Below are 27744 nucleotides of genomic sequence, written 5' to 3' on the forward strand. Positions count from 1 at the left end.
TGGTTTTGCTCTGTAACTGGGTGATGGTGAATTATTTTTCAGCACGGTATGCCTCTAGTATCTTACAAAAGAACCCTGAAGATTGAAAGGGTCTCCCCAAACTATGTAGAAATAAGGGTCTGAGCAAAAGAAGTACCCGCATTAAGCCAGGGTATACTTAAAGTGAGGGATTTGGGATCCTGTTACTGCAAGTTTCAAGATTGTTCAGAGCATCATCGCAGTGGTTATCATACAAAGCCTGTCTGCCACAACTGTGAGTCATCCTTCTGCAAGGGGCACAGCATATTAAATGTCACAAAAAGAGCCCAAACCTAGGGGAACTAAGCAAACATATCGAAGCCCAATTTTCTCCTTTCTTGAGAGCTCTGAAATTATCTTGTTTTCCATTTTCCTCACTCCCTGATGCAAGGAATGGAAATTACCCCAGAAGACCCTCAACTTTTATGTCACAACAAAGAATAATGCTAAAATCAGAATTTGGAAAGTAAAGTCTCACTTAATAGGAAGAAACAGACTGAATCAGGAAAAACTCTTAAGGTTACCACTAACTCATACTATTCAAAAAAAATAACTCCACAACAGCACTGCAACTCTTCTAATCACCTCCATTGTGACTGAGGATGAAGGTTAATCATCCTCTTCTCTTCCCTGGCCTTGATGCAGCTGTCATCAGATGCTGACATCCCTTCTTCCTTTCTCTTGGGTGTTTACAGAGGGGAAAAAAAAGAAACACCTCACAAAGTCTTGGCATAGGGAATGAAGAAAGTTAATAGGTTATGTAGGTGTAAGTGTTCAGACAGTCACAGCTTCTTAAGCTGTGAATAACTGGACAGTTTACTTTGTAAGTCCACTAAGTCTCAAAAAAAGTCAGTTTATAGACACAATGCTACCACAGCAACTCTAGTCTTCCCAAGGCTACACCTTTGCCTATACAGATATTAAAGAAATCCCTCTGTCTAAGCTTTTGTGGAGAAAAGAGTTACAGCCCTTCAGTTTTATGCCAACTGCCTCACTCAAGTGTGGCGGCAGCAACAGAGAAGCCGCGGCGGACAAGCATGGCACCAGCCACGCTACAAACCCAGGGGCCTGGAGGAAGCGCCGCCGCCCCGCGCCGCTTTGGCTTGTTCTCAACCTCCTCTCCCGAGACGGCGGGGAGCGACGAGCAGAGGCGAGGCCAGACTTTGGGAGGCGGCCAGCGGCGCTGCCCGGCTCGGTGTGGGCGGGCGGAGCGGCCCCGTGCGGGAAGCCGAGAGGTTAACGGGAGACACAACCACGAGGAGAAAGCGGTCCCTCAGCGAGCCGGCCGCCGCCCCCAGCAGTTCGGAGCCAAGCCAACCGGGGCCCGGGAAACACAGAAGCCACCAGCGCCCGCGCTGCCTGAGGAGACCCCTGACAGGAAAGCAACGGGCGGCCACGGCCGTTTAACGGTCACTCGGCGCACGCGCACTGCCCCCTCCCCCCCCCGCCGGGCACCCGGCCCGCGCCTGCGCACTGGGCGCCTTCCGCGGCACTGCCCCCGCGGCGCCCCTAGGGCCGCGCGCGCAGGCGCCGCGGCGGCGCAGCGCTGCGCCCCGAGGAAGCGGGGGGAGGGCGGGGAACACTTTGCAGGAAGCCCTGCCCACTTCTGGGAAACCCGAGCCGCCCCCGGCCGCGCGCCGCCGGCCCCCTGCGCCGCCCCCGCCCCGCCGGGGCCTCGCCGCGCCCCGCAAGCCCCGGCGGCGGCGGGCGCCGGTTGGGCGCGGGTGAGCGGCGGGGCGGGGCGGCGCGCGGCGCGCGCGGGGGGGCGGGGCGCAGCCACGCGGGCCGCGCGGCGCCTATTGGCGGAGCGGCCCCGGGGGGCGGGGCCGCCGGCGGCCTGCGCCTGTCAGTGTGCGCGGCGCCGCCGAGGAGGCCTGAGGGGCCGCGCCGCGCCGAACCCCCCGCGCGCACCGGAGCGGTAGGTGCGGCCGCGCGCCGGGCCCGCCCGCCCGCCCGGCCGGGGGAGGGGAGCCGCGCCGGGCCGCGCCGCGCCTCCGCCGGGCAGCGGCGGCGCTCGGGCCGCTCACCGGCGAGCTCGGCTGTCAGGCGGCGGCGGTCTCGCCCCGGCGCGCCGCTCCCGGGGCCCGCGGGCGCCCGTTTGCGGTGCGCGGGGAGCCGCGAGCAGCGCCGCGCCGCGCCGGGCGGCCCCCGCGGAAGGGCCGTGGCGAAGCGGCGCCCGCGTCCTGGAGCGGCCGTTGGGGCCGCCGGAACCGTCCCCGAAATCACCGACTAACCCGCCCGCAGGTAGCTTGAACCGCGGAGCTGCCGCTTTCCCCCTCCGCGTGCGCCGGTGACACCTTCGGAGCGCCCCGGGCCGCCCGCTTTTTTAAGCTTAGGTGTTCTTTCTCTGCTAAGAAGCCAGCTTTCCTTTTTGGCTCTTGAATTAACTAATTTCCTGCCGCCGCGTCTGCCTTGGAGCGCTCGGCGAGATAAGAGGTGAAGTTGCCCCCTTTGCCGCTTTGATTGGGTGTTGCTAGGCGCAGTTTTACGAAGCTATTCCTGACCGTGGAGAGGGGAGGGTGAGGCAGGCCTGAGATCAGCTAATCAAAATATACAACTGAATAAGATCTGAAGTTCAGTTAAACTGCCTATTTACTCACCTCTCATATCTAGCCGTGGCACTTCTCTTTGACACAACCTTTTTTTTTCTGGCAAAAGGTTAAAATACTTCTCTGCTGATTAATAAGTCGCTGCTGTGGTTGATCTCAGATGCTTCCTGTCTACTTAATCAGTTACATTAGAAACATGTGTTCAGGGCTTTGCACATGTAAGAAGCAGCAATCTGAAACTAGCATCCATAAACAACTTTTAAATTTCTTTTTCAGCCGGCTTTCTGAACTCTTTTGTGAGTAATAGCTTGCACCTTCTTAGCTGCGACAATAGCGATGAGAGTAATTGAATCAGGCTTTCAAATATGTGTCTGTAGTGTGCTGCTTTATTGCATTTTAACTAAGTTAAAGTCTATTATTGGCACAGCCACTAGATTCCTTTGGAATGAGTCACTTGCTATTAACTATTAAATTTTAACTGTTATGAGAGAGTGAGTCTTTGAATAGTATGCTGTGAAGAAGGACTATCTCAAACAAACACAAACAAAAATCGAAAGGGTTTGCGGGACCTGCTCCAACGTCACTGGAGTTAATGAACTTTGAAAGAAAGTTCGGGATAAATAGTGGCAGTGTTGAATGTGAGACGGTAGAGCAGAGCTTTTGTAAGAGTGATGTGGTCACTAATCATTACTCCAAAGGAAAGGAGGCGAATGTGACCGTGTTGTCTCTTTAGAGATAACTTCAGGCAACTTTTGAAGTCATTGGCAAATGTCAGTCAGGTTTGCTGGTGGAAATAGAAGGAGAAATATCGGGAAGACAGAAAAATCTTGCAAGGTCCAAGAAGAGCAGCTGGCCCTGAGTAAAAGAGACCTGGATTAGGGAAGGGTCTGGAGATGCTGTGGAATGGAGATCAAGAGGATGCGCTGGGGGACCGAAAGGAGGGGTAAGAGGCCTAGGCATGGGGGGCTAAAATCTGTAGGAAGCTGAGCTTTATTAATCACGTTTTAGTGGCCTTAACTTGCTAGGCCCTGAAGAATACAGAGCGCAGCTTATCTGAAACATAGTTCTTAGATGCTGCAGTTAAAATGGGAGTTTCTCTGATGTAATATTGCTCAGAATGGACAAAGAAACTTGTCAGTTTTCTTCACATTTCTGGTATAAAACTGTAATAATTGAGCTCACAGGGTGGAGGATGAATTAAGCTTATGTAGAAATGCTCCTATCTATACCAAATGTAGCAGAACTTCTGTTTTTGCCTAGCATTTCAACATTGCTGCTTTCTTGTAGCCTTACGTGGCATTTTTGTAAGTGTGAACCGAAAATCTCAAGCCGCACAACAATATTGGGTAATAATTGGTGAAAGCTTGGTCCTGTCTACCTGGGCAGAATTGGTTTTAGTGCGTGTTTGTGGTTAATGTCGGAAGTTGTCCACTGAAGTGCTTATATCCCATCTTGCTATAATTGAGGAAATAGCTTCCCTCCACAAATGGGTCTTAAAAGTCAGGATGTTGTTAAGCTGCGTCCTCAAAGCTTATGTATAAACAGCTAAGTCAGACTTGAAAACAAAACTTTGTCAGGCTCAAGTTTGTTAATACTAATACTTTCTGAAATACTTGTTCACAGAGCAGCTGGGAAAAATGAGCCGGTTTGAATGAATTGGGATGCAGTGATGTTTATAAACTTTGGGTAAATGGTGTTATCCGTATCCTCACTCAACGACATGAAAAGAATTGTTAAGGGGTGAGTTGTACCCAAGTTTATCCTTGAGGAAATTAAGATAGATGTGTTTAGGCACTTCTGGAAATTGTACTAATGGTTCAACCCAATCAAAGATCTTTCCTACAGAGTTTGTAACCAAAGTGCTGCAATGTATTAATGTCGGGCAACTAAAAGGATAGTTGAAGCTTATAATCCTGATGTTTATAGTAAGCAACATAAATGGCTGAAACTGGATTTTGAAGCATTTACTGTCAAACCACTTTAAAGAATATGTTTACATATTTATTATCATTTATAACAAAGCTTATTCATGAACGTAATACTGATAGTGAAATCCTTCAGACTGTGAGTTCTGGGGTGGTTTAGGTAGAAGCAACTGGTGACCTTCAGGTAAACCTTAGGATTTGACGATGCAGGAGACACCAAGAGGAACCAGCCAAGACTGTACGGATGCCCCTCGCACAGACACAGAGACAACAGTGTTAGAAGAGGAGGTGAAGGTTGTGCACATTCTTGAATGGTAACTGGTGATCTGACTCACCCGTATTATAATCAGTCAGGCACTCTATTTATTTTTATTGTGGGACTCTTAGATATCTGGTTTTCTCCTAAACTTAAAATGGCATTAAATATGCTTTAAGGTAGGGCCATGTGTTGTGTACTATAACTTTTTTTTTTTTTTTTAATCTCTTCTGAGGCAAATTGAAACTTCTCTCTTGCTGATGGTACTGAGCTTGTTTAAATAACAACCCCAGACCCATGCGACAATAATATGCCTTAAACTGACACGGCTGAAAACGGAACCTTCTTAATTTCAGTTCCATCTGAAACGTGGGCAGGCAAGGGAGATCATCTATAGTATCAAAGCGGAGAAAGACAAAGATGAGAAGTCATGAAGAAATGGAAGAAGTGCCTAGGGCTTGAAAGAGTTCTGCGAATATTTCTACTCCTCAGGCACCAGACCAGACCTTTACTGTAATTCACTTTTTAACAAGTGTCATCTTTTTTTTCCAGTGAAATGTGTTGTTGATAAGGTTTTGGACAAATTTGATATCTTTACTGTGATTTTTTTTTTTTTTTTTTTTTAGCCAGTACTCAAGACAGATACTTTTGACACTTTCTCAAATACCTGCTGACAGAGCTACAGTTGTTAGAAATCGAAGGTCCCTAAAGGCTTAGTGTATGTTCATTTTTTGAACTGACATTCCCTGCTACAGTGATGGATAAATTCCTGGCCTTCCCTGCTGTTGCTTTTTTGCCGTGGTCAGTAAAGCAACATTGCTAAAATTCTCCTTGTATGTCCCAATAAACCAATAGCAGCTGCAAAAGAGGAGACTAACCTAAGTTAATGCGTTGTTCATAAAACTCTTCTCAATAAGGAAGTGGGAAACCTCACTGAGACAACACCATTTTTTTTATTTTTTTTTTTTCAAACTAAATGTCAATCTGAAACTGCTACTGAACATTAGCACTCAAACTGGGAGAAGAAATCTGCATGCTTTGAAGTTGATATATGAAGTCTTATGTATATTTTAAAGCTCTTACCCAAGTCTTTTTTTTAAAAACAAAACTACAGGGCTGCTCTACAAGATGTTAACTGAAATTCTCCAAAAAACAGTTGGCAAGGGAGATTTGACCCAGGTAGACTCAGCGGGATCACACACTGTGATGTACTGCAGAGTGATTTAGCTCTGGAGAGGTATTTGCCTTACTCTGTCCAGCTATGAGTCTCTCTGTATACAAATTAACTTCATATAACAAAGAAATGTTCTTTGAAGGTCCCTGCTACAAATAGCTTCCAGTGGAAGCAGCCAGTATTGAGATGGAAGCTCTGCGGAGGGTGAACCTTGACTTGTTTAAAGAAGGGTGGGAGAGGGAGGGGATTTTCAAAGGAGCAGTAAGCATATAGGTGTCTCTTATCTCGGGAAGGCTGGAGTGTCTCCTTAATTCTGACTCCCTACAAGTCTCCGATGGCCTTATCCTGTATGATAGATTTTCACAGGAGCGCAGATGTTATTTGAGGAAGGAGTTGCCACTGCCACCAGCCAGTGTCTCTGCAACGCAAGTGATACTGTGGATGGCTTTCGTTCTGTAAAAACATACTTTCTTTTTTACGGCAGCAAGAACTAACATTTAACTAGATGTGAGTGTAAGATCGTAGTGAAGATAAGGTGCAAGGAGTCTTGAACACTGGTGTAGCCAGCAAAAGCCCTTTGCGGGCTGGGGATGTAGTGTTCGCCTTTATCTACTGCATCATTACCTGACTTTCCCTTCCTTCAATGGGTGTGCGCATGGGTTTGTTATTTTCAAGGAAGGAAGAAAATCAGGAATATTGAAATCAAGAATTACGGTTGCATCTGAATGACTTGGTCAAGGGAAAGGAAGTTTTAAAAACCAGAGGAGCAGTTTTGGGTGAGAAACGACGACTCTCCAGTTCAATAACCTGTGGCTCCTGATGTTACCTTCATAACTTCTGTCCATCCATGGAAACACGCTCATCCTGGTGGCAAGTAAACAGGCAACCAAAAACACTACTCCAGCATGCCTCATGTTGGGTAAATTCTGTTCTTACGGATCTTGCCGTGGAACCTCGGATATCCATGTAGTGCTCCCAAGGCTTCCTTTTATCTAAAGCTTTATCAAAAAAGAGCTACGCGCAGGGCCTGGGCTGAGCACCTACATGCGAATTAACGGGACTTAGGAATGCTTTGCACCTCTCCAGATCACCCCCCTCCCCAAAGGGCGTGAAGATGAGTCTGGCCTGTTCAGTTTTGAATATTGGCTACAAGAGAAGTTATGGCTCAGTAATTATTTAAAAGCTCTGACTTTTCAAAATCACAGCTTCTCCCAAATTCACTTTGTTGTGCGTGCCTGCCGTAAAATAGTTGGGTGTTTTGATTCTTCCACGAAAATTATGTGGCAGCAGTTAAACTGGGCTGGGCTTGTAGTCTCTGTGCCTACACAGCCTTGTTAGACCTGAGTCACCCATTAAGCTGTCTGCACGCCGACTGCTGTGCGCTGGGCTAGAGGACATTGCTTACAATAGCGACCTCTTATTCTCTTTCAGTTGGCAAGTGAAGTGCATACTTTGTTGACTTTAATCTCAGTACTGTTTCCATGCTACTCTTTTCCTTTTCAGAGGGAGACAGGGACTTGCGATTTTGCTTCTCCCTTCCCTCTGTTGTCTTTTAACTAAACTGAGGAGTGATTTGTAGAATTATGCCTTTTTTGAGATGGGGATGGCTTTGCCCTGCAGACCTTGAAGGTGAGGAGAAGGCGAGGAGGGACAGAGTTAATGCAAATCAGGAGAGAGTGAGTATAAAAATAGCTCTGAACTTGTCAGTTTGGTCACTGGTGGCTTGGGTTAGTCATCTGGCAGGCTGTCTTTCTGCTGCTCCCAGGGGTTATTTTACAGCGCTGAGATTTGACATAATTTCTGGAGAGGAGAGGGAGAGGGACCGCTGCAAGGAGTGGGAGACTGTCATCGGCGCTTCTTTCTCACAGCAGCTGTTCCGTGTTTAGCCGCTGAATGCGCTCGTTGTTGACTTCTCTTGTATACCTGCCAGGTTGTTAGGTGACTCATTGCAAATCACACCAGGGGTCATGCACTTGGCTCCCGAACGGTTCCTTCCCCTTTCCTTGGTGGCCCTTTAGGCTCCGAGCACCCGTTGGTGCCTGCTTTGTAGCTTTTCTGATTGAGCTTTGTGTTGCCGGGAGCCTGTTCAGACTAAACGGCCTGCTGACCTGGGACAACAAATAAAAAAAGAAAGGGGGGGGGAAAAAAAGCATATCCCTGCTGCGGATTCAAACCGATGAGCCTCAAAGGACGTGCTCCTGTGATAGTCACGTTGACTCGTTTTTAGTGGCTTCCATTCAAACGGTGTGGCGCTCCTCCTGTTGGGTCTGTGATGCTTAACACCGGTACGCGTTTGTTAAGGTTTCTGAATTTTTGTGGCTTGTTTAATGATGGAAATGTTTGTTTTAAGATTTTGCATTTGAACTGTGAAAGGACTGTGGAACGAGGAAATGACCCTACGGTTAAGGGGTGATAAAACATATTCTGGTTTAAAAGAAAACAGCTATGTTCTGGCTTTTTCAGAATCCAGGGTAGGGGGGACAGCAGCTAAACCAAAGCCTGATTTCCTGTGGTTTTGTGTTCAGTGTGTTTGCAGGAAACTCTTAACTCTACGTATTCCTGATACCCCACGACAGACCCTTACCTGCCCCCCAGCGCCTTGCTTCCAGGCTTCCTTATGCTTCTCCCTTCCCACCCTTGGCTCCCTTCCACCTTTCTCCGTGTTGCCAATTGGCCGAGATTTGGCATGTGCTGGGACTTGTTTGGAGCTACATTTACACTAACTGGTCAGCTAGAGCCTGGGCTGATTGACTCGCCAGCTGCTGCCAAGCGGAGGGGAGAGGAGCTGAGTCCTGCCTGCCTCTTCTTCCAGCACCATCGCTGTCCTCTATCCAACACCAACTTGCGTTAACCTGATACACCGTAAGAGCGCTGCTTTTGTCAGGCTTCTTTATGGTTGACTGAGGATTTCAAAAGTTGTTGGCAATTAAGGGGAAGGGAGGGTGCAAGGGATGAGATGTGTGTGGGCAGGCGGATCGCCTAGCCCCATTTCCTTGGAAGGAAAAATGTGAAACGGATTTGAGGGTGATTGAGTACAAGGAATAAAACAATTTGCAGCATCTTGCGACCATTTAGAAGGTTTGTGCTGTAAGGGCACAATGTAATTTCTCCTTTGTGCATAGAGAATGTGCAGACATTGGATCTGATGTCTCATGTCTCCTCTTTTTTGTGACTATTCTTCCTGTTTAATGATACAAGAGTTCCCTCTTCTATATTGTTTCATTGTTTGTATTTAAGCTAAGGGAATATAACAAGAAATACATTTTGCTTTGAGACCTAAATAGTCTCATGTTTTTAGTACTGAGAATAACGTTGACTGTTCATCTCTTCTGTGGTACAAGTCAGGGACGGTGAGCTGGCAGTCCTGACTTCATTTTCAGCTCCTTGCTCAGAGGTTGGGTAGGTTTAAATTATTTTGTATCTGATACCTTCAGCTGCCTCCTGTTTCTCATGAACTTGAAGCCACTTCTGACTGTGAAGTTAAGTATTGTAACAAGTGTTTTGCTTTTGTTTTTTGTTCTTACTCAGTGACTCTCTGAACCTGTGAAATGGCAGTGATGGGAATTACATGCCAAGGAGCTCCTGACCCAAACATCAAGCACAAGAAGGAGCTCACGGCTACAAAGGGGCTGAATGAGACAGTGAGTGAAAAGCAGAGCAGTGTTTGCAAAGTAGAAGATTCAAAGAAGGTCGCCTTTCACAGTCCTTGGAAAATCCTGAATGATGTAATCACCAAAGGAACAGCAAAAGAAGAAACAGAAGGAGGCTCTGCATCAATTTCTATTATTGCCCAAGCAGAATGTAAGTAGCAGGGCAGTTTGCTGTTCATTGAGAAAAAGGAATGTGTAATGTGGTGTGCGATTTCACTAGCTTTGCGCTCCTGGAGAGCTGAGCTGAATTCTATTTGTAATTCCAAGTGGGATGGAATTGGTGACACATCCCAGTCTGTATTTAGGCAGCTCATGAAATCTCTTAATAATGTGACAGCATCTACTGAATCAAGCAGAAATAACAGAACAGCATATGGCCATTGCACCTAGTTTTTGTTCACTAAAAATGTGTCCCACAGGATCATCTATTTTTGGTTGACTGCCAAAAGGTGTTTAAAAAAAAAAAAATAGCTGTTGGGTGGGAAAGAGCTTGAGGCATCAGGAGATCACAATGCTGTGAAGCTATCTAATGCTGGGGGAGGAAGAATGTACCGCTGGTGATGTAGCCTGACTGTGTGGTGATTTATGTGTCTGGATCGTTGCTTGGTTTAGCAAGATGGTAGAGGTGTTTCTTAGTCCGGTTGTTACCAGCAGAGACTTTGCATAATGTTGAAGATGTGTGATGATCCCATTTTCTTCACGCAGGTGAAAACAGTCAAGAGTTCAGCCCTACTTTATCAGAGAGATCCTTCATTGCTCATAGTAAGCGTTACAGGTGAGAGGTCTCTTACCATGAATACCCACCTTCACTGTTTTGTGCACTGACTTGTTTCAAATCACGCTGGCTCTGTGTGTATACAACTTTTTTTTCCAGAAGAACTCCTCTTCGGAGTAGCTTTTCCTAAGAGTGTGTCTTTTCCCCAAGCATCTTCCTCAAAACCTTTTTGTGTTAGGAGGAAATAAAAGTGCACATCACTCAAAACACCTTGCATTTGTCTCATTATCAATGCCTGCTAGTTTATTGACCCTTGTAATCTGCCTGTATGTTTAGGTTGGTGGATTTGTTTCAAAATGAAGGCTAAGAGATCCTTTCATGTGAGGTTCATGGGCCTGAGGTAGAAAGATCCAAGGGGCAGGTTTTGATCTTCTCTAACTGAACTGTGCTGCCCCTTTCGAAACCTTGTTTACACCATCCTCTTTGAAAAGTTGTGGGAAACTTGGACTTGCTGCTAGAAGTAGTGGCAGAAAAAGGAACTACTGCTTTTTTGAAAGCAGCAGTCGGAGGATAAATAAGATGGGATGGAAAGAAGAACCCTTCCTTAAGAACAGCATCAGAAACAGACAGAAATAGCAAGAGTTGTGAAGAGAAACTGAAAGAGGTAAAGGGGGAGCAAAAGTTGCAAGAAAAAATTGGAGCTCTGGGACTTGCTTGTCTGAAGCCATCTGAATAATGAGCATCTTCCTCTTCGATATGTGCCCAATAAACCTCCAGCATTCCCTGAAATGGGTAACTGGGATATAGAATAAGGGGCTGCCTGGTCTGTGGCAGCTTTCAGACACTGAATCTGGCCTTGCTGGGTGTAGGTTTGACACTGCCCACTAACTTTATAACACTGTCCCGTAAACCAACTGAAGAAAAGCAGAGTGGGCCACTTCTTAGGGGATTTATGCGGAATGCATATCGGGTATATGTTCGGGGTCAAGGCAATATGGTAATACCCACAGAATCCAGAGCTCTGCTTATTGGATCTGGTAAGCATTTAGTGGTGAACTGAGACAGCAGAAAAGGATGGAGGAAGCTGAGCTGCTTGTGAACTGTATCACTGTTCGATAGAGGCAGATGACTTTATTGCATGGATCAACAAAACAATTGGGATTTCTTCATTTGAAGATCAAATTTCCTGTTTCCTCTTACAACTTGATTACAAAAACCCAGCTGTCATGACTGGTATTGAATAACTGCAAGCAAATATTTTTCTTTAGAGATTCATCTGTTTGCGTAGGTCCCCGCATATGGTTCTGGCCAGTGCTGCTTTGTATATATATGCCTTCCTAGAAAAGGTATTGTAACATTATAATAATTGAGCTCTACATGCCAGAAGTTTTTGGCTGTTTGAAGCTGTTTGATTTCAGTGCCCTTAGTCACCCTTTTTCTTTGGTGCAAAGCCTATTCTCCTTTCAAATAGAGAAGATGTTTATATTCTGAGTGCTTTTATTATTTTTAACAAAGTTTTTAAATAGATTGCATTTATATTTAATCTCTGTATTCACTAAAAATCGTAGACATATACTGTCTCAAAGCAACCTGGAAGCATTCAGTGCTTTTCACTGCCTACTCTGCCCCCTAGTCTTGCTGTTCCTTGAAGAATTTGCGAATACTGGACATGTTAACGCTTTGCTTTTTTCTTTTCTTTTTTTTTTCTCTCCTCCCCTGTATTTCTCTCTTACAATACCGGATGTACTACTGTGATTTGGTGTCGAAGTTCTAATTGCTGCATATTAGAAGGCAAGAAGTTATCTTATAGTTCTGTATTCTTAAAATCTCAGAAGACGGTGTTGCTAGTTCTCATTCCTGTTCTGTTGGTAGTAGTTGTTAATTGAAGGTATGCTTTCACCATCAGATTTACAAGACTTTATGCTCTTTTGGTTTTCAATAGCCGGTCAGACAGTCTTGATCAAATCCCTAACAATGTGGCTCACGCGACGGAGGGGAAAATGGCACCTACCTGTTGGAGAGGGAGGCATCGTGGTAAAAGCAGAAAGAAACGTCATAAGAAAAGATCCAAGCTGAAAATACAAACAGTGGCCGCTGGCAGGCGTGGTCCCAGAACTCCAGAACAAGAAAGCTGCACCCCAATTCCAGTCCAGGTGAGGACCCTTATATTCTTCTTTTTTATTGTTGGGTCCCCTGTGAACTCCTACAGTTCTTGGTTGAATTTTGGGTGGCTCTATTGAGGTTCCTGCTCAGTTGTTTTGTTTTGTTTTCTAGGAGGATGAAACACACCAAAGTACTCTCTACAGAAACAATTTTTGGGTTTCAGAACTTGGCAAGGATTTGGTCTATGATCCGCTGCTGTTTGAGAAACCTGGGAAAGTTCTGTCTGCAGGCAAACTCCATTCACCAAGGAGTCAGTACAAAGCAGAACTGCACAAGCTGATTAGCCCTGTTCAGTGCCTTAATCATGTTTGGAAACGTCACTATCAGAGGGACAGCGTTCCACAGCCTGAAACGCTTCATCCTTTTCCATACAACATAATACCTCCTCATTTCCCACCTCTGGACAGTCCTCTCCATGCCATGAAACTTAATGCTCTGGGAACATACTTCCGTGGTGACTTCAATTATCAAGACAGTGAGCATCGCTTATCTGGCCTAAACTTAGAATGCAGTTTCCCCAGATGCGTCAACCAGTCCATGAAAACCAGTTCGGACAAGATTTCTGTGGAAGAATACTTGGTAGACGCCTTGAAGGGGAGCGTGAGTCTCGGTGAACCACAAAATTTAGCCAGCCTAGCCAAGACGTGGAGAGGAGGCGGTCTGGACCTGAAGGAACAATTCCAAGAAGCAGATGAAAATGAAGGCGTGCTCCTTAATGAGGTGATCTTCTGACCTTACACCCTGGCGTTGTGGTAGGCAGTTTCTCTTGGGTTTCAGGAGAGAGAATCGGCATCTATGTACTGGCTTCTGTAGCAGGACTGCCTTTTCTGAATGGTTCTTAATGATGTGGCTAAAGCCCAACAGTTATAGGTGCGGCTTTGTTTTTAGAAGGGTATAAAACCCTGTCTTAGAGATTGGTGGCTCCAATTGGTTTACTCATTCACAAAATATGCACGGCTTATTTAAAAATTTATGAGAAATATTTCTTTTTGCTGTCAGTCTTCCAAAATGCCTTCTCTGTTTGTCTGCGAAAGAATCCAATCCATTCAGGTGAACGGGCTGCAATATTTTATTGGCTATAAGATGACCTGGACTGTGACACAAACAGAAAAAGGTACCTGTGACATGTAGATCACGAAGGTGCAAAGAACATGTCTGCTACCTTTGCCAGTAAAGCAACAACTTACCCGTTATCGCGTGACAAAGGCAGGAGTTCGGCACAGCAGATGCTTGTAAATCTTACAGGCATGATTCCTGTCTCCTAACTTCAGCTCTTTGCCAGCTGCCCTAAACTCCTCTTATAGGACTCTTCATTGCAATCGGTGACAACCCTATCAGTCTTGTCAGTGGAGTTCAGGATGCGACTTATCTGCCTGAATATGTCTACGCTGAGACCCAAGGCACAATTCTTCTCTATCTACTGACTATAAAAAGGGTCTAGCTCACACGTAGAGATCTATGTTTAGTTGGATGGATCTTGCTTTGTTTGTAGGATTTCACTTCGTAATAATATCTCCCATGTGCAGGGAGTAGTCTGGAGCTCCAAAGCTGTTCAAACATAAGTTGCCCTTCTTTAGGACAAAGGCATACAGTTGTTTAGATCAACCAGTGCCTGCAGAAATCTAGCAGGTCCTCCCATATCCTTTTGCCTCAAGCCAGTGATAGAAGCAATTTTGCACTGGGAGAGGCTGTGGTACCATTGTGCTTTTCCTGAAAATTTTAGTCTCTGTCTCTGGAGCTTGACATGTATGTTTTTCCATGCTTGTTTCATCTCGTTTTCTGATTTTAACCTCCAGAAACTAAAGCCAGTGGATTACGAGTACCGAGAAGAGGTTCACTGGACCAAGTGTCACGGTTCTTTGGGCATTGGTTCTTTTGGAGAAGTATACAAAATAGAGGACAAGCAGACAGGATTTCAGTGTGCTGCCAAAAAGGTAATCTATGTGTGAGAAATCGGGGGGATTGTCTGATACAAGAAGGTAGAAATAGAGACTTATCATTCCAGAGTATAATGTTGCTGTGGTTATGTTCAGGGCAAATTTTAAGGTGATGGCATGGAGAGAAGAAGCAAATAGAGAACCCGTGTGTGCACAGTGGGTCTATCTTAGCAGTCAGAAATAGGTTCGTTTGACCTTCAAAGCATGCTACAAGGCATTTTGCTTTTCTGTGCTGAGACAGGCTAAAAGAGTAGAGATTTCAAAAAGATTGTAAGTGCTTTCTTGGTGACTAGGGGTGGGGAAAAAGTTCCTGGAGTTTTCTGCTTATCTAACTATTTCCATCTTAAAACACGTCCAATATAAATGGTGACGTTGCAAGTGTTTCTCTGTTGAAAAATGAGTAAAGCAGGGAAAAGATAAGGTGATGAGTAAAAGCTCAAAAAGGAGAGAGTTTTCTCCTGTTCAGAGAGTGTCAGAGACGAAACTGGCACATTGTAATGAGGTGATTCTGTTACAGATTCAGCAAGGGTATGTATTTCCCCAGAAGCTGGCATAATAATCCATTGTTTGCCAAGATGCGTCATCGTCATATGATGTATAATGCATGTAGACTATAACTTGAATGAAGATATTTATTTGTAGGCAGCCATGGGAGGCCTTAGAGGTGAAGGTAGAGTGATAACGCAAGTAGATGATGAGAATGTAAACTATTCTGTTTGAACTTAACACTTGAATAGTTTCATCACCTCTGTAAACCTGATAAGTTTCTCACATTACTTTAATAGAAGACTTTGAAAAGTGTGTGGGAAGTGTTTGTCTTGAACAAAAATGTTATATGCAAAAAGAATTGGAAGTTGTGTGTTTTTCAATTAAAAATGTTCACTTTTTCTTGTTTACATTACTCTCAACTTGATGCATTGCCTAATGGAAAGATGTAAGTAGCAAGACCAAGCCATCTTGTCCATTTTTTTTTAAAAACATCTCATTTGTGAACTGTATAGAAGAGAAAATATTTTAAACACATAGAAAGTTATTTCTTATTCTGCATCCTCACATTTTAGATGTAGAACTTCATGGTGACATGACAATCTTGTTTTCTGACAGTATGAAACTACTCAAGTTTATTATTCACTGGGCCAATACACAGTCTCAGGGGAAATAGCTGTTAATGGTGGGGTTTTCAGGAAGAAGGGGTGGAGTAGTGCTGAGAGAAAGTAGATGCGAGGTTAGGAGAAGCATTAGTCTTTCAAAATGGCCATTAACTTTTTTCCTAATTCCTAGAGGATTTCAAAGGATACTTCTGTAGATAAGAAATACGTTTTCTCAGATCACACTTTTAACCAGTGAGTCCTAACGTGCAAGCTGGACACTTAAACTATGATGTATTTCATTTTACATCAGTAACTGTCTGGAATTACTGCTGTCTGCCCTTATTAGAAGGGGACTACCTGACCTTCTTTCACCATACTTGGTGTTGTAAGCACCTGCCCTCCAAATTCTTGAGATTAAAGCAAACTAGCTCTAGCTGGATTGCTGACAGTGAAGAAACATGATACATCCTTTTCCCACCAGAATTTTAATGACTCATGTTTTCCTTCTGGTCTTTAGCAAATTCTTGTTTTATTTTGTTTGGCCAAACTTGGTGAATAGAGTCTTTCTTAAACCATTTTTCTGTGCAGCCTGACAACCACCTAAAAAGGTGATAGTGTAGATCACTGCCTGTGGTCACATTTCATATTCCCTCCTGTTTCAGAGGAGTTGTGTGTTTCCATGTAGTGCTCTATCCCTGGACTTTTCCCTTTCAGATCTCATGAAAGTAGAATGCTTAAGTTGTCAGTAATATCCTCTTAACTGAGACAGAAATTACCTTAAAAAATAAAAAAACAAACAAAAAACCCCCTAAAGATTACCTATACTCAGCCATAAACCAGACGTATTGGAACCTGGCATCTTTTTTGACCAGTTGACACTTAATTCAGACTGAGGATTAGCGTCTCCCTTCTTCCTTGCTCAATCTGAGTGTTCCCACTTACTGCTATACCCATTTATTTGTGGGGATGGAGGTTATCCTTGGGCCTCTGATGCTAGACTGTGCAGGACACTGACCTAAGCGCTGGGGAGGGACGCGTCTGTCCAAATTTGTCAACATTTGTTCAGTGCCGCTTCTTTGTATCTCTAGGTACAAGTTGAACACTTCCGTGCAGAGGAGTTAACAACATGTGCTGCAATAACAAGTCCTAAAGTTGTCCCCTTGTATGGAGCAGTGAAGGAAGGGCCTTGGGTGACTATCTTCATGAAGCTGATGGAGGGTGAGAAAGGAGCAATCACAGTGGAAGCACCATTGTAGTTGTCAAATGCAATGGTCGTTGATCTCCTCTTCCTCTTGCCCCGGTTTTAAATCTTTTAAGTCTTTGGTGTATCCAGACTGTTCCTAGCGTTAACTCCTGAGTGGGTTGGGGTAGGTATGTATTATACCTACCGATGTGTAGAAATGATCTTTTCTAAGGGGAGTAATTTCTCCTCTTTCCCCTCACCCCAGTTCAAGATATATCTCTCTTGGACACCAGCTGCAAATTCTCACTAAAGCACAGAGCTGATACTGGTTTTTTGCTATCATGGTGTAGTGGCATATTTATATGGTACCTGTAAAGCACATTGTACTGTAACAGGAAATGGTGTGTAAGCAAACCTAGAAGCATCCGTTGCCTGAGGCTTCTTTTCCCAGTCAGGACCATGGAAAGCACAGCCTTTGAAGGATCAGCTGCTGACCAGGAGGGTCTCAAGTGGTTGATCTGATCACGGAGAAGCTGCTTTTGATACAAAGCAAGACTGTGAAATTGATGCTAAGCAAAAGGCTGCCTGAAAGAGGCTGGTTTCCATGGGCAGTAAGAAGTCTGGGAATAAAAAGAAGTAGCAGACCCATGCATGGAAAATGAGGACTGCTAGACCTGGCAGTTCTTGTTGCTCCTTTGAAAAAAATGAGGACTGTTGATGTTGCTGAGAAGTATTTAACAGATAGGCTAACATGAACTCTCTGGATTCTCTTCTAACATGAACTCTGTGGATTTACTTCTAGGTGGCTCTCTGGGTCAGCTGATTAAACAGAGCGGCTGCCTGCCAGAGGACAGAGCTCTTAGTTATCTGGGCCAAGCTTTAGAGGGCTTGGAGTATCTTCATGCTCAAAACATTCTTCATGGAGATGTAAAAGGTAGGATGCTACTTAACATATATTGTTCTTTCTTCCCTTTTTCTTAAAAAGGAGCAAACTGCTTGGAGGTTAAGAGTTAGGGAGTGGCAAAAAGGTTATTTACTAAATTTTCCGCTCTGCAATTCAGATTCAGCCTAACTTCATTTTAAACAGCTGGGCATATAATATTTGTCACCTCTTTCTCTCTGTCACCCAGTGGGTCTGACAGGCTGTTTGCCCAGTATACCTCTCCCCTGGGATAGAGAAATCTCCAGGGCGGATAACTGGTAGCTCACCAGTCGAGATAGTTATAGTTGTGTACTTGCTGAAGCCAGTGATGCTCGATAAGATTAATGTATCTTAGTTTGGGCTCAACAAAGACTGTAGCTCCCTGGGCTTTGGACTTTTTTTCCCTATGAGTGACTACAATACAAAGGACACTGACTAATTTAAAACCTGTCTTTGGCAGCGGACAATGTGCTCTTATCTGATGATGGAAGCAGGGCTCTTCTCTGTGATTTTGGTCACTCTGCTCACCTTCATCCAGATGGCTTGGGAAAGTGCTTGATCACAGGTAAGGTTTATCTGCTGTCATTGTAAAGAATTGCCATGCTGACTCTTCCTTTGTTTGTTTGTTTTGTTTGTTTTGTTTTTGTTTTGAATATTTATGTGCAGCTAATTTGCAAGCAGTTGTGTTTCCAGACTTATGTTGCTTGTAGTGTTGCATTTATTGATGCTACTGTGATGTATCCCACTGGCAGCTAAAATTAATTTAGGATTGGAAGTTGGTCCTTATCTCTCAGTCCAGAAGGTGGTGGTTTTCTGCAAAATTATGTCTGCATGCTATATTCAGTGTTTTGTCCTTGCAAGAAACCACATCCAAACTTCTGTGATGAGACTGATTTGGAGATGTAGCCTTTGAACAGGTGACAGGAGCATGTGATACTACTTTTTGGGTTAAGTTGACTTGTATGTTACTTTTCCTGAAAAGACACTTAGGCTTCCTAGCAGTTGCAGTGGAACAATTCTCTATTTTACGTGCAATGATTATCATTTGAATTTGCCGTTGTGGTCTTAGGGAACTATGTACCTGGCACAGAGACTCACATGGCTCCAGAGGTGGTCATGGGAAAGCGCTGTGACTCTAAAGTGGATGTCTGGAGCAGCTGCTGTATGATGCTGCACATGCTCAACGGGTGCCACCCTTGGACCCAGTATTACAATCATCCTCTCTGTCTAAAGGTAAGTAACCCAAAATATTTCCAGTAAAAGGCACTTAAGCTGGTAAAATCTCATTTTACCTAGCCAGACAGCAGTCACTTCAGGAAGGCTTTCTGAGAGCCAGCTGGCCATCCAAGGTGACACAAACCTTGCTTTGGGAGCTAATCGTTTCTGATTTCCCTTAAACTGCTGTGTGTTATGCGTACTAGGGCTTTTTTTTTCCCTCCCCCAGCTTATTCTGCTCATGACTTGAGTGTGACTTTGTAGCCATTTAGCTGTAATAAAATTACTGCTCAGGTCTTTGATTCTGTACCTACCAGATGTCTCATTTAATGCCATAATTTCAGTTGGAAACTCTCAGGATGGGAAGAACCTTTCTGAAAACAAATGAAGTCTCTCTGCTTTAACCTCTTTCACTTCCTGTTTGTTACACAGATAGCTAAAGAGCCACCTCCTCTGAGGGAAATTCCGCCTTCCTGCAACCCTCTCACTGCTGAGATTATTAAAATGGGTCTGGAGAAAGAGCCTGTTCAGAGAGCATCTGCATCTGAACTGAAAACTAAGACCACAGTTGCACTTGAAGAAGGTAAACATGTCCTACCTTTAAAGCTTAAAGCTTTAAAGTTTACCCACACTGGTAAAGCGGGCAGTTACCAGCTATGTTTGAATAGTCCTATGGAGACTATCGATGTGTCTAAGGTGTGTACCATGGCCTGGGCTCACGCTGAGTTGAAGTATCTGCTGCATCTAGTGAGCTAAAGTCTGGTATTCAGCAAAACTGAAAAAAAAAAAAAAAAAAAAGGTTTATTTCATCCTTGACTGTAACTCATATTTGTGGTCAAAGTCTTCTCTCTGGCACTCTCCAAAATTTATTTCAGCGTAAGTCTGCTGAAAGGCTCTATAGTGTGGCAAGAACTTGCAGACATGATCTGTCTTTTTCTTTTGAAGACCTGGCATTTTACAGCAAGATACAGTTCAGAAACTCACATTTATTGCCAAACATGACTTCTGCATGTTTTTTTTCTATACAATAATGCTTGCCTGCTTTCTGTTGTTGCAGTGGGAGGTGTGACAAGCCCCTGGAAAGGTGAATACAGAGAGCCTAGACATCTAGCTTTGAACAAAGAAAACAATCAACAGACCTCCCTGTCCCCCACAGTGAGCCCAGTTTCTGAGACTGATTCTGACCCAAAATTGGCAGTCAAAGTTTCTTGTGCAAGCCCAGTCCTACCGCCACCATCTCTGGAGCAAACAGAGGAGGTCGAGGGAACCCCTTGGAACCTGTGCAAGGAGTTATCTGGGATCTGGGATCCTCCACCTCTCTCTTCATTGGCTCCTCTGCCCCTGAAGAGCTTCAGCCATGCGGAGAGAGCAACAACCATTTCAGAACAAGAGCTGCAGCAGCTGGAAATAGGTGAGCAACATGCTATGTAAGGAATTCAGCTTTTTACTTGAAAATATGGTAAAAATACAGCTGTTTTCTTTTGGCCTTTTGACAGTTATTTCTGGGTTTTGTGCTTGGATGTCATTTTGTTCGTAGTTCCTCTCTTGTTACACAAATTGCTCATCCTTCCTTGAAATTATCAAAACTAGTAGTTCTTAAGCAATTAAATATGCCACAAAGGTAACGGTCAGGATTTTTTCCACTCTTTAAGCAGTGGGGTGAACCCATGTGAGAGGCATGGGAACCTCTTGAGTACCTGCCAGCCTCAGAGCCTAACAACTCGGATACGTGCTTATGTGCACCCTATAAAGACTGTCTGTAATTCCCGCTTCTATGAAGTCTGGAATACTTCAAATCCAATTCTTTCAAGATAGAGATAAGCCCATCAGATGGGAGCCATCAAACAAAGCAGTGAAGTTAAGATCAGTCTGCAATTGTTTTGTTGTGGGCATTGGAAAACCTATGTCCACCAACCAAGGATTTGGACTACCAGCAGCTGAAAAAGTTCAGTGTGAAAATTAATAAAGTTCTAAGTCCAGTTCCACTACGCCAGAATATCTCAAACTTTCATTTCTTTATCCCATATTTTCTTGTCTTCATAAATGAATTGAAAAGCTTCAGCTTAGGAAAAAGTTGTCTTGAAGCATAACCATTGCCACAGAATTGAGGAATGATTAATAGCACTTTAGGGGTTGCTGGGGTCCCGCTTTCTTCTGAAATAGCTTTGGACTTCCAGCAGCCTTGTCAGGTCTGCATATTCTCAGTGCAAGTTACTGCAGGAGTTGAATAGTTAAGTTTATCTTTTTCCTGGATGTGATGCAGATGGATCTAGAGTGAAGACTGATAGGTGGCGTAATAGGCAAGAAATGGGAACTTCTGGGTGCTTGTCCTGTCTCTGAGTTGCTGCATGTCATTGCACAAATCATCTGTCGTTTTTGGCTCGGTTTCCCTATTTTCACAATGGCAGCGATAGCCTCTACTTACCGGAGGAATTGTCTGTCAGGCGTTTTACAGACACTAATGTCAACGTTGATTGGATAATGTTGAGAAAGCTTTGGGTATTAATTGCAGTAACCGACATTAGAGCAGGAAGGCATGAAAGGAATCACTGCAAATCTCTCTCTTCTCTCTCCTTTTTACTTGTAGAACTGTTCTTGAACAGCCTGTCACAGCCTTACTCGCTGGAAGAGCAAGAACAAATGCTTTCATGTCTCAGTATCGACAGCCCTTTTGTGTCAGATGCCAGTGAGAAGGTGAATATAAACAGACGCTAGCCTTGATATTGTGGGTTTGGAGGGGTGGCAGGGTAACCGCCCCTGGGAAATTAGCAGCTGTGGCCAATGGACATCTGGAGCCTCTCAGATCCGTTGTTACTTTTTGATGCCCAGTTTGCTGGAGAGTACTGTGGAAAGAGATCTTTGTTCCTGGACAACAGGACATTTAGGATTTTAGTCGTTCTTTAGTTTGACATCCAACATGGATCCACTTCCTCCAGTTGCTCTTGTGTGCTGTGTTCTCACAGTAAACATCAAGCATGTGGATCTGAAAACCTCACGGCCTTGACTGTGTCCATGCAGAAGCAAGGAACTGAAGGAAGGATCTGTACTGAGTTGGACCTAATGCCTGTGTAATTGAGGAACCTCTTCCTGGCAATGGCCACTGAAGGGATGCTTAGGCAAAGAGCATAAGAACAGGGCAGAAGAACACTGACTCTCCTCTTGGACATCCTCTACCAGCCTATGGATCTGTCCTCCATGAACTTGTTTTAAATCTTTCATACTTATGACCTAACAGTGTGTTTTTTACATACTGAGTTTAATTAATTTTGTTTGCCTTAACCCTGGTGTTTATAAGCTAGGCAATACCAATGAGAAATAGCGAATAGACCTTGTTGAACAAGGGAAAGCCGTAATTTGATTGTAAACCCTTCAGTCATTGTTTTTGAAGATGTAGAGTGCTAAATTGTGTAATCTGCCACTTATGGGAGTCATTTTGTATTGTGATCGTCTTTGTTTCCTATTTCTGTTCCTCTTCTCAACCTTGCAATGCTTCCGGGGCTCTCGGATAGTATAGACTTTCCCAAGTAGTACAGCCGTTTAGCGTCCCTGGTTGTTTATGTACAGTTTACTATTTTTTCCTGTGTGTGTTACTTGTCACTTGTTGACATTAGAATTTTATCTGCTGCTTTATTCTCCTGCCACTCGGTATGATGAAACTCCCTTTTTTTCCCCCTTCAACTCTTCTGACAGTTTTTGATTTGACTATTGCAATAACTTTTTACTTCTGCAACTGTCATATTGCTATTCATCCCCTTTTATAGATGGTAGGTAAATGTTGAATAACTCAAGTCCCAGCCTAGATCCCTGTGGATTTCTACTCTTTTCTTCCCAGGGTCAGTTTCCCATTTATTATCTCATGTGAGTTCATTTTCTTTAGGAGCCTTTGACAAATTTGTGCTTACTTCTGCAGAACTCCCTGAAGGCCTCTCATAGCTTGAGGGACACCATGAGCTCTGGGATTCATTCCTGGAACAGCCAGACAGATGGACAGAGTTTCAGTTGGAACAACCTGCTGAATCGCAGTCGACACACGGACACTCCCAGCTATTTCAATGGTGAGCCTGTCTTTCGAAGCATTGGGTAAATGGTCAGGTACAGCTTTCTCAAAAAAATAGAGGGCCTGGGATATGGAGTCTTGGAGCTCTTCTTTCCCTTCAGTTACTTTGTCAGGTACAGATCCTCCTAAAAGCACTTATGCTGTCAAGATGCCAAGTCTGCCCCAGCTGTAGATGGGTGGAAGGCACTCAAGCCTGTATAATGCAGTAAGAGCCAAAGAAGTTCCTGAACCCAGAGTGATTCAGCTTTATGCCTTGCCTTGGGTGCAGAAATATATCCTTTATAACAATAAACTTCTGCAGAGTAGTCTTAAGGGCATGTTTTGCTAATCAGTATGTCTCTTCAGCTGCTTCACTGCTAAATCCAGCTCTGCTCTGTGAGCTGCTGTTGTCTTCATCAAGCCTCCATGCTTGGTCAAGGAATACATACATGAAGTGCTTGATGACCAAACCCAGTTCTTCTGATGCCTGTATCTTGCTAGGCAATTTTTCTGTGTTGGGCTGTGAAGTCATTGTGCTTGCAGCAGAAATTAATGACTTGTCTTGCACATTGCAGGAGTAAAAATCCAGATTCAGTTGCTAAGTGGAGAAAATCTACACATCAGGGATTTCCACAGGACAAAGGTGGGAGACATTGCCACTGGGATAAGCAGCCAGGTGAGAGACAAAGCTGAGAGCTGTTTGACTGTTGCACTTTGTCTGGGAAGAAATTTCTTCTGTAATGCAGCCTCACAATGCCTTAAAACCGGTGAACGATTCCATTCAGGGACACTAATAACCCATTTAATAACTTGACTTCAGTGCTGTTGTCATGAGTGTGATACCAGAAAATATTTTCCGAATCATGATCCAGTGCCTATTGTCATAGGGACCATAGTTGTTGAGCTCAATCTTAAAAAGTACAGGTGCTCCAGCTTAAAAACCCTTCTCTTTGACTAGAGAGGCAGATTCCTTCCCCTATCCCTAAAGAGAAGTGAATAATTATATGACTTTTCCTCTAGAGCAGTAATATCAGCAAAAGAAATCTATTTGGTTTAGGCTGTGGTGCTTCTAACTTGTTAGGCTGGAGATGTTGGCAGACTCCAGCGAACCTCACTGTGGGCCTCTTTGGCAGTTCCTCAAAGAAACTACCAGTGTTTGTGGGACCAAGACTGTAAAATGTGGTGATCCTCTCTAAATAAAGAGGTTGCAGAAGTCCAGAATGGGTTTTATTGGTGTTGGTTCTCTTTGGCATATATCATTCTCTTGGAGGTCACAAAGCAAACTATCACTAGCCCACAGAGGAATCCACAGTGCCCAAAAACAGCCAGTGCAGTTGAAGAACCACCAGTGATGGCCAAAAACCTGGGGGAGGCAGTTCAGCAGCAGGGTGAATGCTAGTTAGTCCAGTTTCTGAGATATTTTCTTATCAGAGAAAGTCAGCATGTTTCTGCCAAGCATGAGCCTCTCTCCTGCAGCTTTTCATGGCTTGAGAGCTATTTGCCAGTCAGGCAAACGCTGTTTGCTGGTGGGATGTTCTGGTACGTGCTGAAGGAGACTTGAAGTGCCACTCAGCTCCGTTTGTTCTGCTTCACAGATACCGGTCCCTGCTTTCAGTCTGGTGACGAAAGAAGGCCAGCCAGTTCACTACGACATGGAGGTCCCAGACTCTGGTATTGAGTTGCAGTGCACCCTCGCCCCTGACTGCAGCGTCAGCTGGACATGGAGAGTCAAGCATGGGCAACTGGAGAACAGGCCATGAGGCTATTTCTGCTTTGGAGGTTTTCACCTTGTTGAAATAAGGAATTGCAAAAGCTTCCAACCACCTCCGCCGTCAAGCACCAAGTGCAGTTGCTGGTGTTTTGTGCTGAAGTAGGATAGCAGTTCAGCAGCTCACTGCTCTAGGGCCTCACTTCTTGTTGTCTGTCCTGATCCAGTTCCAAGACATGTCCTGAGCTCCGATCTTCCCCAGAACAGTGGGAATTATTTGTTTTGGGTTTGAGTGTTAGACTGAGCTTGAAAATGGTGGGTAGTAATCCCTGCTTTGCAGAGGACTGTGATTGTGCTTTCCAGGAGAGTACAGGGGTTGGATGGGAACACTTGTTGCCCAGCCTCTGAGGTGAAGCCAGTAGTGACTGGACTTGCTAGAAGGAGGAGGTTGAGTATCTTCAGTGTAGCTGTAGTTGTTTGTGCCGAGGGGAGCTAGCTAACTTCCTCTTTGCTGGAGGAAAAACTTAATGCTTCTGTAGGCTTTGGGTAGCATCATCTCTACCTCCAGCCTTTTGCATGGGGAAAGTTGAAAGCAGTAACTAGCTGGGTTCTTGGTTTCACCTCCCACCCTTCCCCGCAGATGCTTCCGTCTTGAATCAGAAAAGAACTTTGTTCCCAGAAAGAGCTTTGCTTGCAGCTCTCATCTTCATATCTCCTCCCTGACTTAGGAGCTGACATGTCCCTCTTTGGTATTGCTACCAACAGAGGGAGCAAAACGGTCTGGCAGGAAGGATAAGAAGATTGTATTTCTGGGTGGGTAGATTTAGGAGGATTGTATTCCTTCGTTCTGTTTCCACCGCTGCGACTTCACTCGAGCCGTCCCATCCTTTCAGCTCCCCCTGGAGGGAGAAGGAACGGCGGCTCTATAAACTTAGACAAGGTCTGAATTTTGCTGCTGTGTCTAAAAACAAAAAAAAACCCTCCCAGCTATCAGTCCAGCCAGCCAGCCGGCCTCTCTGCTGGAGATTATTGCCCCGCAGCAGGCTTGGCAAGAGGGGGAACGTGCCTGTGGCTCAGGTGCCCCAGTTCTGCGTGGTGTTTTAGCTCAACCTGTCCTACAGCAACACCGACAGACAGGCACCAGGCTTCGTACTCCTCCCTCTGTGTCAAAATGTATTAAAGGAGTGGTGTGGACAGCTGGGCCTGTAATGCCTTAAGCTTTGGTGAATTTTACACTGGTTTTAGCACTGTTTTTTTTTACTAGTTTGGAGCATATTGAAATTGTATGGGTCAAATCCAGACGGGCAAGCGTTGCTAGCCCTCCTGTAACCCAGAACAAAACCAGAGGAGACATAAGCTTTGAATGTACTTGTGCAGGGCTGCACTAAGTCCTTGCGCATCTGGAAATCAGTGTGACAGTCGCTTGACAGCGTGCCGCAGCCTTTCCAGAAAGCTGTAAGTACCGCAGCCACTGAGCGGGGGGCTATTTACATCCAGGCTGAATAGAGAAATGGCCCCCAAGAAGCAAGATGGGCCCCGCTGGATCCATGCTGGTCCTGGGGGGATGTAAAGAGGCAGGAATGTTTGCAGTTTTCTCGAGTGAAGTTCAGCTACAAAATAGCTGTAAAAATAATGTACTCCGGGCCTCCCGTTTTGAGGACTCGAGTTTGCTAAGCAACTGATGTTCTTTCCCTTTTGGTCTCCAGAACATTGGCTGTTTCTTGATAATCCTAGGCAGTGGCATCCTTAATCAGAAAATTGAAGCTGGGATGCAAGAAAAAAGAGAAACTCTTGAAGAAACCTGTCAACACTGTGTAGTTGTTATAGCACTTTTTGTTCTAAAGCACTTAATACGTTGTCCAAAATAGGTACCTAATTATAGCTGAAATGCAGCCTCATTAAGGGTCTTTTTTGTAAATGGTTAACACGTTACACACATCTCTTCCAGGAAGGAGTTGGGGAGGGGGAATAGGAAGGTTGGCACGATCTCTTTTTTTCGGATGCCATGAAGTACGTGGAATTGTTGGCTCTGGAGTAGGAGGGATCGAAACACCTCTCTGGAGCTCCCGAACTAATGGTTAGTGCAGCAGCCGAACCTCCTGTGCCTGGCGCCTTCCTAGGCTTTCTCGGAGGAGGAGGAGGAGGAGGAAGAGGAGGAGGAGGAGAAAAACTTGTTAGTTGTTCTTAAGAAAACTCTGGCGTAATATGAAAGAATGGTCTATTCCCCGCCCAAAGGCTGCAGCTCGTGGCTTTCGCTGTTGCCTCTAAAAAATGCTTCACTGTGCAGGCGAGATGCCGCCGACCTGGCGGTGTCTCCTTTTGTGACTTCCACGTCTGTCTGTGCCCCCACGGTGTTGGACTCCAGTTCTGCCGAGCGGGAGGGCAGGATGCAGCAGCCCTCTGCTTGCAGGACTTCTGAGCCTTACGCTTCGTTCATAGCATTAACGCTAGTCTCTAGCCACCCACGTGAGTGGCCGAAAGGTGATAAACTCTCGTGAATCCCGAATGTCTTTGTTGGGTAGATGGAGACGTTTCTGCTCTCCTGGGCTCTCACGCCAGCATTAGCCGGTATCTCCATCCTGCTTGTTTCGTCCGAAAAACCCTCAGTCATATTTTGCTGCCTTCTCAAATGAGAAAGGCTGTAAACTTCCATGTAACCGTCATTTACGTGAGGGTCGGACAAACAGGCTGTGGTGGCAGCTGTCCCTGTTGGATGGGAAAGATGCTTTAACTGATACCGCAAACAACGGGTGCTTTCTTACTGTCCTGAACTGTGGTTCTGCTCTCAGAAACATCTCCGGGTTTTAATGGCTTTTTTCCCATCTATCAATCAGCTTGGGATCTCCTTGACTCTCTCCTGTTGCCAGGACAGTTTCCTGTTAATTTGGCCGGTCATTTTTGCTGTGACAGGTGAAAAAAACCTCCAGCTTCCAAATAAAGGCTGGCTGTGCAATACCGACAGAAGAGAAAGTCAGGGGAAGCTTTTTATTATTCACATTAAAATTTGATTGAAACTGCGCGTAATAGCATAATTCGCCTTTAGGACAGAACCACAGTTCAGGGTAGGGAGGATAAATAGCAGTAATAGTGACAATATAGATGGCTCTGGTCATATAGCTCCTTCCTGAAGTCTTTGGGAAAAATCACATTGCTGTTGGCAAAGCGATATGAAGCTGATAATCTCTTCGGGATGGGCAGTACT

At 44.8% G+C, this 27744-nt stretch overlaps 1 protein-coding gene across 7 annotated transcripts; it reads left to right on the top strand.

The window, feature by feature from the left end:
* Nucleotides 1-1855: 1855 nt before the first annotated feature.
* MAP3K14 (mitogen-activated protein kinase kinase kinase 14) lies at nt 1856-27704 on the top strand. Of its 7 annotated transcripts, XM_067311992.1 has the most exons (18): nt 1856-1936; nt 8448-8784; nt 9264-9321; nt 9451-9723; nt 10278-10347; nt 12230-12440; nt 12562-13170; nt 14247-14384; nt 16567-16696; nt 17464-17595; nt 18044-18148; nt 18653-18816; nt 19231-19381; nt 19856-20209; nt 21386-21492; nt 22709-22853; nt 23410-23510; nt 24430-27704. In XM_067311992.1, the coding sequence occupies exons 4-18, from the start codon at nt 9471-9473 to the stop codon at nt 24592-24594; spliced, it is 2835 nt and encodes a 944-aa protein (XP_067168093.1). In that variant the 5' UTR covers nt 1856-1936; nt 8448-8784; nt 9264-9321; nt 9451-9470; the 3' UTR covers nt 24595-27704. The 7 variants fall into 7 exon arrangements, with proteins under 7 accessions (XP_067168093.1, XP_067168096.1, XP_067168094.1 ...); XM_067311993.1 differs by lacking the exons at nt 1856-1936; nt 8448-8784 and adding an exon at nt 2143-2262; XM_013956160.2 differs by lacking the exon at nt 1856-1936 and having other exon boundaries at nt 8235-8784.
* The last annotated feature ends 40 nt before the right edge of the window (nt 27705-27744 follow it).

This window comes from Apteryx mantelli, chromosome 28 (assembly GCF_036417845.1).
Source record: "Apteryx mantelli isolate bAptMan1 chromosome 28, bAptMan1.hap1, whole genome shotgun sequence".
NCBI classification, from domain to species: domain Eukaryota; kingdom Metazoa; phylum Chordata; class Aves; order Apterygiformes; family Apterygidae; genus Apteryx; species Apteryx mantelli.

Excerpts from the sequence above, each read along its gene's own strand:
- MAP3K14 (XM_067311992.1), top strand. The coding sequence starts at position 9,471 with ATGGCAGTGATGGGAATTACATGCCAAGGAGCTCCTGACCCAAACATC. Across the intron at positions 16,697-17,463 it reads CTTCATGAAGCTGATGGAGG|GTGGCTCTCTGGGTCAGCTG; the intron begins GTGAGAAAGGAG and ends ATTTACTTCTAG. Across the intron at positions 19,382-19,855 it reads CACAGTTGCACTTGAAGAAG|TGGGAGGTGTGACAAGCCCC; the intron begins GTAAACATGTCC and ends CTGTTGTTGCAG.